We start from the raw sequence: 14376 nt of genomic DNA, 5'->3' as shown, positions 1-14376 counted from the left end.
AATACTTACTCTCATATCAACATGTAATAGAACATTGATTTTCTAGTGTAAAAGTCTCAACATCACACAACTTCAAGTATAATGAATGAATAGTCTTTAAAATTATTTGTAATTGTGTAACTAGGTTAGAAAGCTTTGCTTGTCTATTTAATTTTTCATGAAAGACCTTTGCTAATGCTTTATGCTCAAATATTCTTTCAGACCACTACATCAATTTATTGTCAGTCTCTATATCTTATGTCTGAACTTTTTCAACTATGTACACTAACTGATCCAAAATTGGATGTTGACCATCCAAGTCAGTTATGCCAAATGCATTCACAAAAATATCTCCAACAATATGCAATACCTATTTTTTCTTGTGCTCTCTCCTTAGCTATTCTTGCTTTGCCATGTGGATCAACAAGATTTGTAGTTCTTGCACTTTCTCTAGTGCCAAATTATTCAAGTCATACATGGCTAAAGTAATTACCTCATCTAGATTGATTGAATCATCTACCTCTTCTTCTAATTGAGTCAAAATTTGAGAACGTGACGATGTATCATTGAGTAGTGATATTTGTACTTTTTTCCCCTTCTCACTTGATCACAACACCTATTGTTGCTTCCCTTGAGCTGATTTCACCTATTGTTTAGGTGTTCTTTCTAATCATTTTGTAGGCTTTGGACTCGGTACATGTATAAAAGCTAGTGAAGCCTCTTACTCTTTTAGTGTCACCTCTTCTGCTGTCATCTCTGTGCCTTTAACCTCTTCTTACTTCTCTTTTGTCTGAGGAATAGGCATACAAGTTATTTGTGAAAACATAATTATAGCCTTGCCTTTTTTCTTGACACGTGTATTCTCTACAACTAATGTAACCTCTACATTACCAATCTTAACATTCTTAATCTTTGGATAATCTACAACTTGTAAAAAAATGGATTTGTACAAGGTAAAGTTGTGTCTAACATTAGACTCTACATATCTTCCTTAGTACATTTTTATTTTTTGGAGGTGTTCTAGATATATCTTTGATGGTGACAACTTCTTTTTGTTAACATTTTTTCACTAGTTGCTTGATTTCTTCTATTAGGTTAGCAACTTCTTCCTTATATGCATCTTCAAATTCAATTTCATCTCCTTCTTCTCTAGTCTCTATTGTTGGAGTAAGCACTCCAAATACTTCTTTCCATACCTGAATGTTGACACACTCAACTTCATGAGCTTTATTCTTCAAAATTTTGTATGCCCTATCTCTTGGCATACATTTCTTCATAGAATCTTTAAGGGGTATAGACACATGTTTCTTCCCTAAATATGGCATAGCTTGTGCCAACATAGTTTCTCTTATTTTCTTTTCTATGGATAGTGCCCATTTCCATTTAGCATCTATTCATTTGTAAAAGCCTGTTGGAAATCCATCTCCCAATTTCAAGGGTGTACATCTAAATTTAATCATCATATCAATCATAGCTTCTTCAAGTTTAACTTGATCATCATTATTCAAAGAATCATAAGTAATATCTTTGAATCTTGCAAAATTTTATGATTCTATAATTCTTTTACATATCTGATCCATAGTCATTGGAGGGAGTCTTTTCATGATTTATAATTTTTTCAAATCATTAGACTCGATCTCTTCATCATCTTCCTCCTCTTGTGCTACGATTAGTTTCCTCCTTGTCCTCTCTTGTATATTTGGCTTTGGTGAGCTAGTCGGTCTCTTCTTTGATGGACTTCCTTTCATTTTCACAACTAGGGGCTAAGCTATCTTTGATCTTGTAATGATATTTAATTTTGGCTTCTAAGGTGTGAGAACCTTCTGGACATCTTTACTAAAATCAGCTTTTACCTTAGGATCAATAATTATTACTTTCCTCTACTTGGTTGCCTTAGGCTTGGCAACAACTAGTTCTTTTCCTTTTCCTTCATTGGCCTTAGTAGGTTTTTTTGATCCTTCCCCTTCTTTATTGTCCTTATCCTCAAGACTCTTTCTCTTTCTTGTCTCTTCTGCCTTATGCATACTTGATTTTGTAGATAGTTTTGCCATTATGGTCTCATATATACCAAATTGCTCAACATTTGCATCAACATCTTCAATCAAAAGTGCAATCACTACTATTGTAATCTCGTCAACATTTACCTTATAGGGCATAGGCCTTAACTATGCAATCCTTGTTATTTTTTCCTAGGCATGCACACAATCTGTGTCCACTACAAAACATATCTCCTCATAATACTTATCAACGATCAATTAGAGATCCTCATTCCATTTCTCATTTTAATTTTGAATTCTTCAAAATAATTATCCTTTATAGCCTCAAAAGTTCCCCCAAACCTATTAAGTAAGTTGTTTAATTGTTCCATTGAAGGTCAGCTCCTATTCCATGGTACTCTTCTAGCTGTAGGAAATGAATTTTGTACATAAAAAAATATACATAATAATAAAGACCCGAACTAATATGATGTGTTCTTTGCTTTCTTGATTGCTTCTAGGAACTCCATTAGTTGTTGTAGTTGCAACTTGGAAAGGTCATAAGTATGACCCTCTTTGACAATTTTAAATTCCAAGTTTGTTGCAATGCATGGCATGTTGTTCTATTAGATTGGTAGAACTTGTGTGCTATCACACAAGCTACAAAGTCAATTATAGGATCTTCAATCCTATCCATTAACATCCCTCTACCATTATGCTTCACTTTGGTTAGCTTTTCGATTTCATTCCTTGTTGTACTTCTTATTATTTTTGGTCTATCCAAGGTAGGGTAACCAGTCACTTGATATATTATGGCCTTGTTGATTTTGATTGGTCCACCCTCTAACCATATCTTCATATCATGGATGCAACTCAACACAATTTTTATCCACTCAACCTCAAAAACCTTTGGGAACCTAGGGCACAGGTAAGCCCTTTCTCATCAATGATTTTTTCTTGTTCTTTTAATACTTCATTGTTTCATAGCTTCTCATAATCTATCCTAATCTTGAAGTCTCCAATCTCTCCTACTTTACATAGATAGAAGGATCTTACATCCTCAATAGTTAAAACTCTGGGTGGAATTAATGAGAGGGCACTAATATTATCTTTGGTCTTCTCAACAACCACCTCTAAAATTTGGTGGAGACATTGGTCATTCCTCACAATTTGAGCATTACTACCTTTCAACATTTCTCTTACTGATGTCATTTCAATCTAGGGTTTGAAAACAAATGCCTTTAAGATATCTTCATAAAATAATTTACTCATCAACACAAATATTACTTATAGATGTTATCAATTATGTTGTAATGCGAAGCTTAATAAGACTCGAAGGTTTATTTAGTTTGGTTTCTCCCTAGATTATTTCTATGGGGGTTTTGGGTTAGTGCCCCCAAGATGGGGTCAAGGGGCAGTGCCCCAAGTGTGCTCATTGTTGCAATACAAGGTGGGGTCAAGGGGCAATGCCCCCATAGGGGTTTTTAGGGGAACCACCCCCGAAGCCAAATATATCTCTTCATCCAAATCACCATGAAGACAGGTCCTTTTAACATCAAGTTCCTCCAAATGCAACTATTCAATAGCCACAATACTTAAAATAGTGCGAATAGAAGTCATTTTAACAACATGAGAGACTATTTCATCAAAATCAATGCCCTTTTTCTATGCAAATCCTTTTACAACCAACCTGGCTTTAAGTCTTGTCTTACCTTCATCCTCTTCTTTCAACCTGTAAACCCATTTATTTTGTAAAGCCCTTTTACATGCAGACAACTTGCATAAATCTCATGTTTGATTTTCCAGCAAAGAGTTCATTTCTTCTTTCATTGAAAACTCTCATTGAATCTTTGTATCCACCTACATAGATTCATCATAATATTCAAGTTCACCAGCATCACTATGTAAAATAGAATACAAAGAAGGAGAAAATCTTTCTAGAGGTCTACTTAGCCTTGTTAACCAACATTCACTGGGGTGTATGGTATTTGTTATTGTGGTTTTTGTAGATCATGAGGAACTACTAGAACATTATCTTTTGGAGTATCATTCAACACTACATAATCATTTTCTTTCTTCTCATGATGCTGCAACAGATCTTTGCCCAACACTTTCTCATTGAATATGACATCCCTACTTCTTATGATTTTACAATTTTCAAAATCCCAAAGCCTATAACCAAATTCATCAATATGTACAACCATAATTCTTTCTTTTAGTAGGTCTATTTTGATAGTATCCTATGGTATCTTCTAAAAGAACTCACTAGTGCATTGCAAGACTTAATTTCTTAGAGTGCCCTTGACTATGTTTACTTGTAAAGTATGAATTATTTTTTCTAGATCTAAGTTTATAAGGTACATCTAAATATAAACATGCTTACATTTAAATCTTCATATTTAGATCTATCAGATATGCTCTTAAATTAGTTTTGTTTCTATTAGCTACAAGATTTCCTCAAATCATTACATAACTTAAATCCAATATACAAAGAAAAACTCTTTACATAAACACACTAATGTATCATGCTCTTTTCCACCCAACCTTAATTGCATCATGAGATCTCATGGATCCTAGTCATACCCTCGAGGAAGAGAACTCATTGCAACCAAGATTTTGGATGATATCTTCAGAGTTGTTTCTAATGCATTATGAAATATTTTCTCTAAATTATATTTGTATCACAACAAAAAGAACCATATTAAGAATGTAAAGGAAGAGTAACTTATCTTTTGTTGAGCTATCCCTTATGCATAATCACCATCTTCAAAATCCTAGATCCATCTCTCCTATTCCTCCCCTTGAATGTTAGACGGTCAACAAAGCTAAGTACTAGAAAGATTTTCTCCCTCTTTGTACTCTATTTTACTAACTAATGTTGGCGAACTCAAATGCTATGACAAATCTGTGCACATGGATACAAAGATTCACTAGGAGTCTGCAATGATAGAAGAATGAACTCCTTGCTGAAAAATCAGACTTGGGATTTATGTGAATTGCCTATAGGTAAAGGGGTTGTACAGAATAAATGAGCTTATAGATTGAAAGAAGAAGATGGACGTAAGAAAATATTTAAAGTTAGGTTTTTTGTAAAATGATTTGCACATAAAAAGGGCATTGATTTTGATAAGATATTTTCTCCTATTTTTAAAATGACTTTCTCGTAGTGTTCTAAATATTGTGGCTACTAAAAAGTTTATATGACTTGAAGCAAGCACCTCGGTGATGGTATCTGAAATTTGATAGTTTTATGCATGAGCATTGATACAGTAGGTGTCATTCAAATTATTGTGTTAATTTTAAGAGGTTAAATGATGAAATCTAAATTATTTTATGTTTATATGTTGATGATATGCTTGTAGATGGAGCTAACATAGATACCATTAAGGGGCTAAAAGAACAATTAGAACATTCATTTGCTATGAAGGATTTGGGAAAATGAAAATAATTCTTGGTATAAAATTTTGTAGAGAGAGGAAGAACAAAAAATTGATGTTATTTTAGGTTGACTATATTGAGGTGTTGCAACATTTCTCTATGGAGAATGCAAAAGCTATCAGCACCCCTTTACCTGGTCATTTGAAGTTGACTAAGGAGATGTATCTAAGGACATTGGAAGAGGAGAATAAGATGTCTAAGGTACCTTATGCTTAAACTATAGAAAGCTTAATGTATGCTATGGTATGTACTAGGCCAGTTATTGCACATGTAGTGGGAGTTTTTAGCAAGTATATGAGTCATCTAAAGATTGAACACTAGAATGCACTTAAATGGATTCTAAAATATTTGAGAGAAACATCCAGTAAGTGTTTACATTTTGGGGGCTCTACTACTAATTTACAAGGCTATGTTGACTCATATTTGACATGGGATATTGGGGTACTACAGGTTATGTATTTACTATTGGTGGGACAACAGTGAGTTGGATTTCTTGGTTGCTGAAGGTTAATGCTTTATCCATTATAGAGGTAGAGTATGTTTGTTGCTATAGAGGTGGCCAAGGAGATGATATGGCTTTAGTTATTCATGAAAGAATTGGGACTCCCACAGAGGGATAATTATTTTTTTACAAATATCTAAGTATCATTTATCTTTCCAAGAACTCTGCTCTACATTTAAAGACAAAACACATATAGTTGTGCTACCATTTTATTTGGTCAGTTTTGGATGATGGAAAGTTAAAGCTAGAGAAGATACATTGAGATGATAATCCAACATAATGTTTACAAAAGAAGACACAAGGGAGAAGTTGAACTCTTCAACTTTGATTGGTCTTTTAGACTTAACAGAATAAAAGAACAACAGAGTCTAGGGTGGTTTAATATTCCAATGGGAGCTACAAGTTTAGCAGTGCTATGATCAATCTCGAAGTGGGAGATTATTGTTGTGGATTATGATTAATCTCCAAGTGGGAGATTGTTGTAATGTGGAGCCTAATTAGACTTGGAGGTTTATTCGGCACAATTTCCCCTAGATTATTTCTATGGGGCATTTGGGTGTAACGCCCCCAAGATGAGCTCAAAGGGAAACACTCTTTGTTGGGTCCTAGGGTGGGGTCGATGAGAAGCAAAGGTTTTCAAGAGTAGTGTCCCCGAAGCCAAAAATGAATCTACTATTATAAAAGGCATCAAATTCTATTGTTCTTTTGGATGACTTATTTTAAACCTAATTTTAGAAGCATAAAAGCTTGTATAAAATGGCTTAGGGTTAGGGATTTCATTATGTATGATTCAATATTATAGCTTTTTGCGACAATATTGAGCAATAAGGGATTGCAGATTGTAATCACTGAATAATAATATTGGACTTATTGTTGGTGGACATAGCCCATAGATTGGGTGAACCACATTAAATCCTTGTGTCTTGTGTTCTCTTCTATGAATTTCTTTTTTTAATATTGGCTATATTTGAATGTAACTGTTATTTTTGTTCATGGTTATTCCTAACACAATTCGGTCTTTATGATCATTGGGGGCATAGATGTTACAACTATCGAATTCTCTACCATCCTTTTGGCATTTAATCCATACAACCTTGTTGCATGGTGATCTCCCCAATCTTAAGTGTTGCAACTCCTATTACATTTCACTAAGATTATTGCACCTCCTTTACCAACAACCTTTACTTCTTGTAACACCAGTACATCTATTTTCTTATTAGATAATAATAACCTTTTAGCAATATATTTCCTGTCTAAGGACTCTAACCCTCTTACATTCCATGCAATTATATTAAGCTCCATCATGATACAATTTTATTTATTTGTCCTTCTATGGATTGAAATTGCTTAAGGCAATTAGGTAATTACTTTTTTTGTTTCTTATTTTCCTTAGGAAGGTTAGCAAAGCTAGGGGATCTCTCTCTTTTCTTGATAGTTTTATCTTGGTTTTAATTTTCACTAGTTTGTTGACTAACTCTCTTTAGGCTTTTTTTTTTTGCTTCCTATTTTATCCTTCTCTTCTTCTTTTAGGATTTAAATACAGAGTTATCACCTTCTTTAATGGGGCATTCATCAACATTCATATTCTTCCCATCATCTTGACTAATTGCAAAAGGATCCACAATTTCCTCTACACTGGGTGGATCGAGACCAATATAGGGGGGGATCTTTTGCATCAATGGAGGCATCTTTGGAGGTCAAAGGAGGAATAGCTATGAATTCAAAATCAAAAGTGCATTTTGGTAACTACTATGTAAATAACACAAAACAAATTATGTGCAAACTGCAATTGACTTAGCCATGAATGCATGATTCTTGGTTTTTTTGAAAAAGCATAGTGTTTTTGGGTAGTAAATTTTGAGGGTGTGACATGTGCTTTGTAGAGCCTCTAGGCTATCGAGATTATAATTGGTGGACATTTCAACAACTGTGCCCACAATCTCCCCTCCCCTTGGGGGCATCCATCAGTGTGGGTTGTCTCTCCTATACTCCCTCCATACCATCCAATTCACACAATGTGTCCTCCAAATTGAGACTACCATAGACTATAGATTTATGTCTTCTTTTAGCAACAAAAGTCCTCCTAATTTTTTGGAGTGCCACCAGTTGGGCATTGAGATATTTGGGCTTTTTTTACCATCTTGGTAATCAAGACCAAAGGAAATGGAATCTATGTCAGAAAAACCACAAATAATCAAAGGTTTAGATGAGGGCACCTCATCATTCTTATCACTATTTTCCAAATAATTGGCTTGAAGGGCATCAAACTATGTCTAGAGCTTCTAGTTAGTGGTGATCGAAAGCTTATGGGAGTTAGTGGGATTCAGATTCTTGGGAGCTTTCTTAGAGGAGGCAAGGCCACTTTTTAGTCTAGATAGAGAGCAATCTTTTCTCCTTTGCCCCTCCCTTTTGCACAAGAAGCAACCATTCTAGTCACTAAGGAAGGCAAGAGAAGTGACAATTATCAATTTTGAAATAGAGTTCATCTGGAACTTTAATAACATGATTAATAGAAATTAAAACCCTAGTGTCAAAATGCAGAAGAAGATTATCAGTATGCTCTACTCTATTGGCATTTCTAATTGGAATCAAGGCCTTTGGAATGAAATTCCATAAAAATGGAGGAATATCTCCCACAATAATCTATCTAGGGAAAGAAGGGGAAACAACTTCATCAAAGTTAGCTTTTGGATTCTAGGGTAGGGCACGAAACATGCTTAGACCAATCTTCCAGTATTGTCTTTTAACTACTTCTTGTTGGTGAAGGTGATTGTTAAACAAGATTATAAGCAAGCCTTTTTGAAGTACGTAGATGAGAGTAAAATGAAATACAAATTAATTTTTCAATACATTGTGAACCCAATCATTCATATATTTCCTCCAAGGAATACTATCTAAACTATTTGTTACTAAGAATATTGTAGAACTCTTAAGCCTACTTTTCTCAAAATTTCAATTGCTATAGCCATTTGTACATTGGGCTTTATAACAAATGGGTTGGTATTAGGAATATTAACTCCCTCTTCTACCTGGAGCTAAGGTGATCCAGACGGGTTTTGCTTGAAGAAGCACACAACATTAGGGAGGGATGGAATGCCTTCAACTACTTCTCCAAAACTTTTCGTGTTGATGATGTTCTTCCTTACCCTTTCCTCGAAAAAGCCATTAAGCTGAACTACAGTAAGGTTGATTGCAATTAATGCGACAGAGGACCTTCTATCAGTGGAAGGTCTCCTCAATGGGCATGCCCTAGTTACAAAACTCAATGGAAAAAAAGCTTTACAAAATAATCATTACAAAGGCTATACAAATTTAAATATTTTATAGTAAAAAATTACTATTATTTAATAGAAATATTTAAAATATTATTTTTAGTAAACTTACTAATTTTATTATTGTTAAAATTACTTTTACAAATTAATTTTTTTAATAGTAAATTAATGTAAGGAAGCAAAGGTGCGCGGAATTGCTTCCTACGCTAATCTTTGAGAGGACGATTATGCAAATCAAAGTAACTATTGCAAAGATCTCAAGAAATGCATAATAACATAATCAAAATAACAAAGAACACACAACACAGTGATTACCATGGGGAAACCCTTCCAGGAGAAAAACCCCACCCTCCAAAACTCGCACAATGTATTATCAAACCAAGATGATTACAATGCACTTGCAATGCAAGTTCTTACAGGAGCGCATCACCACAACTCGAACTTGGAGGGACTCCTTCTAGCACCAGTCTTGCAAACTAAACTCAATTACACAAACACCTCCCCAAGCCCTCCTTTTATAGTGATTTTACAACCTGGAAACCACTTAGGGCCCGTTTGGTTGCAAGCGTAGGAATTGAGAATTAGAATAGAAAATTTGAATGAGAATGGAGAATGAAGAATAGGAACGGAAAACTGCAATCCAATCTTGTTTATCCCTTGTTTGGTTATGCAAGCTTAAATTGGAATAGGGTTAACTTGCAATCGGTGCCATTGGAAAATCGCTGAAATATTTGAAAATATTTTTGAAGATGCAATAGGCGCCATTTGAAAATCGTTTAAATATTTGAAAATGTTGAAAACAGAGTTCCAGCGTTCACCCCGGGTCAAAGTGGATTTGAAAATTTAATCAAATTTGAGAAAGTTAAAATGAATGCAAGAATAGCAATTCTAATTACAAGTATTTTTTGGAATGGACAAAAGCTCATTTTGGAGCTAAAATGAGATTACGTTTTCCTATTCCCTATTCCTATTCCACGCACCAAACAAAAAATACAAATCATATTCTAATTTCCTATTCCTATTCCAGTTGTATTCCAGCAACCAAACGGGCCCTTAAGGTTTTACAAAAGCATGAGCAAAACTATCATGCCACATGTTACCCATTTTTGACAACAACCAGGTTAAAAATAGTAATCATGTCCACAATTTTGTCTCTTAGTCTAGACTCCCATAAAAGTCACAAAATGAGTCATCAAGGCTCTAAAAATAGCCTACCTATATTCTACTAAGGACAAGACTCATTTAACAACTCACTAACCACTTTCCAATGCATAAACAAGTGGAAAACTCCCACAAACTAATTTTGGAATTTTCCAAAAAAAGATTGCAAGGTTGAGACACATGTTTCTCAACAATTAATATATTCTAAATTAATTAATTAATTATTAATAAAACCACAAAAATTAAAAATTAAAAATTCCCAAAAATAAAGCATGTCAGTTTTTTGAAAACTTCCATGGAACGATTCTTCTAAAAAAAGTGGAGGTGAACGAAGGACCAAAATGGGTGCTTAAAAGCTTGCGCGTACAAATCAGTTTTCAATGGAAGGGACGCAACCCTTCTCTTAAGACCAGCAATTCTTATTTATATATCGTCAAATTTCTTCCTTGACAAATAATTGCATCGATCTATTCATCTTCTTGAAGAAGTGATAATAAATTTGCATTACTCCATTCTTTGAAAAGATCCTTATCGGAAAGAAATTTGGTGCAGAGTATCACGCTTAGGTATGAAACCCCCATCAATTGTGACCTCAGATTTACAATCCCTTGAATAAAATAATATTTTGAAAATGCTTTATTAGGTTTTTAATTTGATACGGAACTGTTAAATTTTGTGTAGTATCTGTTATTTGTTATCTTTTATCTTGAAAATTATAATTGCTTTGACTGGATTTTGTAGGAGTTGGAGAAATATGGCCAAGGGAAAAGGATCCAAAGCAAAGGGCAGTAAGAAGCAGGTAACATCTCAACCTTTAGACAATTGAAACAAATGCATGCAAATGATTACATGCTAACTAAGAAAGATGATTGTATCAACAAATTTGCAGAGCTTCAGCCAACAAACACCAGTAACAGTAAATGTAAAAGATGACAGAGAAGCAAGCAACAGTGACAAGGTGACAAGTTTGAATGAGGGGTTAGTGAATACAATTACCAATGACAGAAAAGGGCTGCAAGATGAGCAGAATGCAACAAGAGTTTTGAGCCTGAATCATGAAAAAGAGTGCATTCAATTAAGGCAGGAAAAAGTAAAATTAGAAGAGGAGTTGAAAGAGCTGAATAATAGGAATGAAGAATTGCATGCCAAAATGATTGAAAATGGTGGCCTCTGGGATACTTGTAAGGCGAAGTTAGAGAGTAGAATAATAGATATGCAGAAAAAGCTTAATGAAACAAAGATTTTGGCCCACAATAATCAAGTCTCATGCAATGAGATGAGTAGAGAGAAAAGTGAGTTGGAAAATAAGTTTAATCAATCCATCAATGAAGCTAGACAACTAGAAGAAAAATTAGCAGAAGAAAGGCACTTGTGGAATATAGGTAAGAGAGAATTTGAAGCTGCACTTGCGAAATTGCAAAATGAGCTTAATGAAGTGAGAATGTCAAGCCAGAAGCATGAAGATTTGTGTTCTCAATCAGAAAAAGGTAAAAATGAGTTGGAATGTGATTTGAAGCCATCCATAGATGAAGCTAGACAGTTAAAGGAAAAGATAGCTGAAGAAAGGCACTTGTGGGATACTTGTAAAGGAGAACTTGAAGTTAGGATTGCAAAACTGCAAAATGAGCTCAACGAAGAGAGAATGTTGACTCAGAAAAATGAAGATTTGTGGAGTTATTCAGAAGAAGAAAAAAATGAGTTGAAAAAGATTCTTATAATGGTAGAAAATGAACTTGATGAAACAAAGATTCTGAGAAGGAAAGACCAAGAGCTATGTAATGTGCTAAGAGAGGGAAAAAACGAGCTGGAAAAGACACTGCTAATGTTACAAAATGAACTTGGTGAAACAAAGATTTTGAGAGGGAAAGAACAAGAGCTGTGTAATGTGCTGAATGAGGAAAAAAATGAGTTGGAAAAGGGTCTTGTAGCGCTACAAAATGAACTTGGTGAAACAAAGATTTTGAGAGAGAAAGACCAAGAGCTGTGTAATTTGCTAAGAGAGGAAAACAATCGGTTAGAAACTAGGTTAAAACAGTGCAATGACATGATTGGAGAATTAAATACAAAAATCAAAGAAGACGAGCTACTGTGGGTCAGTAATAAGGAGGATTTAGAAAGCATAGTTGTAGATCTGCAGTATGAGAAAGAGATAATGATCAAGGAATATAAAGCTCTGTGCATCCATTCAACAGAAGAAAAAGAAGATTTGGAAGACAAACTGAGAGAATGCAACAATAAGAATAAGGAATTGCATGCCCAGATGAGAGAAGATTGCCTCTTGTGGGAAGCTTGTAGGGCAAAATTTGAAGACTCTATTGCAGGGTTGCAAAATAAGCTTGATTCAATGACTAATGAAGGAAGAATTTTGAGGCAAGAATATGTACAGTTGTACGTTGAATGTGAATTTTTCAAGGCACAGTTGGGAGATTATAATGGCACACTAAGTTCCATGGAAGATGAAACATGGAGTCTAATGTCTCTCTCAGAGAGCAATGCAAAGACAGTGGAAGCCCTGCAAACTCAAGTGGAATCGATCACCAATGATCAAACACATTTGAGAAAGAAATATGAAGAACTGACAACTGAAAATGAATCTCTGAAGTTGAAATTGGAAAATTATGATCATAGCTTCGATTTAGCAGAAAATGAAAGGAACTCACTTAGATCTACGTTAGCAAGCAGGGAGAACGCTTTGATTCAAGAAAATGGCTCATTGAAACAAGAAGTCCATGAGCTTCACAACAAATTGGGTATGTTGGCTAATGATTACAAAAGGGTTTCCATTAATGATATGCTCGATTCAGCAACAGGGGAGACACAGTTACTCACATCTTTATCAAAAACCACTGATAAAGTAATGGAAGATCTGGTTACAGAGAACAGAACAGCGAAACAGGAAGCCCTTCAAGTTGATAAAGAAAACCATGCTTTGGTTCAAAAAAATTATTCGTTAAAACAGCAAGTCTATTAGCTTCAAAACAAGTTGGGTATGGGGGCTAATGATTACAAAAGCATTTCCGCTGATGACATGCCTCATTCAGCGACAGTGGAGAGGCAGATACTCACATCTCTTTCAGAAACTAGTGATAAAGTGATGGAAGATTTGCTTATGGAGAATAGAATAGTGAAACAGGAAGCCATTAAACTTGATCGAGAAAACCAACTATTGCAAAAGGACATATTTGCGAAAAATTCATTACTTCACACAAAAGATGGAAAAATTACAGAGATGAATGCAAAAATGATTGAGCTCAAGAATGTAATTGATGTCTTCGAAGAAATTGGAAGAAAACATACCAAATTACACAAGGAATCTGGAGATCTTGTAAGGGAAGAGCAAATGAAGAGAAGAGAAAGCGAGGAGAAAAGGAAGGAGGGCAGTTGGAGGGTTTCAAATCAAAACCAAAGGCCCTTTATTGGTAATTTGACATCTTGCATTCTTCCAGATATTAACAAGTCTCCTCTAAGAAAATGTTTGCCTACTGGCGCAAAATGTATCGTTCTTCCTCCAGATGCTCTACTTCGTGGGTGTCCTTATGGCTGGTTTGGTGGGATGGTATAAATAACCACCCTTTCTGCCTACTCTGTGAGAAACGTAACATTATGTTTTCTATTATCTAGATTCTAACTCATCCTTACAGTTTTGTGAGTTCTGATTGATGTATACTATAAAAATTCCTTCACTGCAATACATTGCAATGTTCTTAAGTTCATTTTAAATTTTGTTTATGAGATATCATATTCATAATTGCGTACAGTTTTAAGGTTGTTGAATTCTGATTGTATATTCAAAATAGTGTACAAATTTTACATACTTACGCATAAGGTGGATGTTTTGACATCAAATTTGGATCAAATCGTGCATTACTTTAGCATTTTTATTATAGAATTATCAAGGAAGCATATGAAGGTACCTAACCTTAGATTTTGTTGAAAAAATGGAGAAAGTCAAAGCAAGGTTATATCACAAAGCATAAGCCATAATTTTCTTCCTATTATGTAATTTGCATCTTATGATGAAAATAAATTGACCAAATGAAGAGAACCT

The 14376-nt window shown here is 34.5% G+C and overlaps 1 protein-coding gene across 1 annotated transcript; it reads left to right on the top strand.

Annotated features, from left to right (window-relative positions):
* The first annotated feature begins 10721 nt into the window (after positions 1-10721).
* Positions 10722-13910, top strand: LOC149536031 (uncharacterized). Its single transcript, XM_089804579.1, has 3 exons — positions 10722-10894; positions 11070-11127; positions 11218-13910. The coding sequence occupies exons 2-3, from the start codon at positions 11083-11085 to the stop codon at positions 13297-13299; spliced, it is 2127 nt and encodes a 708-aa protein (XP_089660705.1). The 5' UTR covers positions 10722-10894; positions 11070-11082; the 3' UTR covers positions 13300-13910.
* The last annotated feature ends 466 nt before the right edge of the window (positions 13911-14376 follow it).

This window comes from Cupressus sempervirens, chromosome 10 (genome assembly GCF_028749045.1).
Source record: "Cupressus sempervirens isolate cs-2001-9-10 chromosome 10, ASM2874904v1, whole genome shotgun sequence".
Lineage (NCBI taxonomy): Eukaryota > Viridiplantae > Streptophyta > Pinopsida > Cupressales > Cupressaceae > Cupressus > Cupressus sempervirens.
Note: the sequence above shows the minus strand (reverse complement) of the source record. Positions and strands in the feature narration are given on the sequence as shown.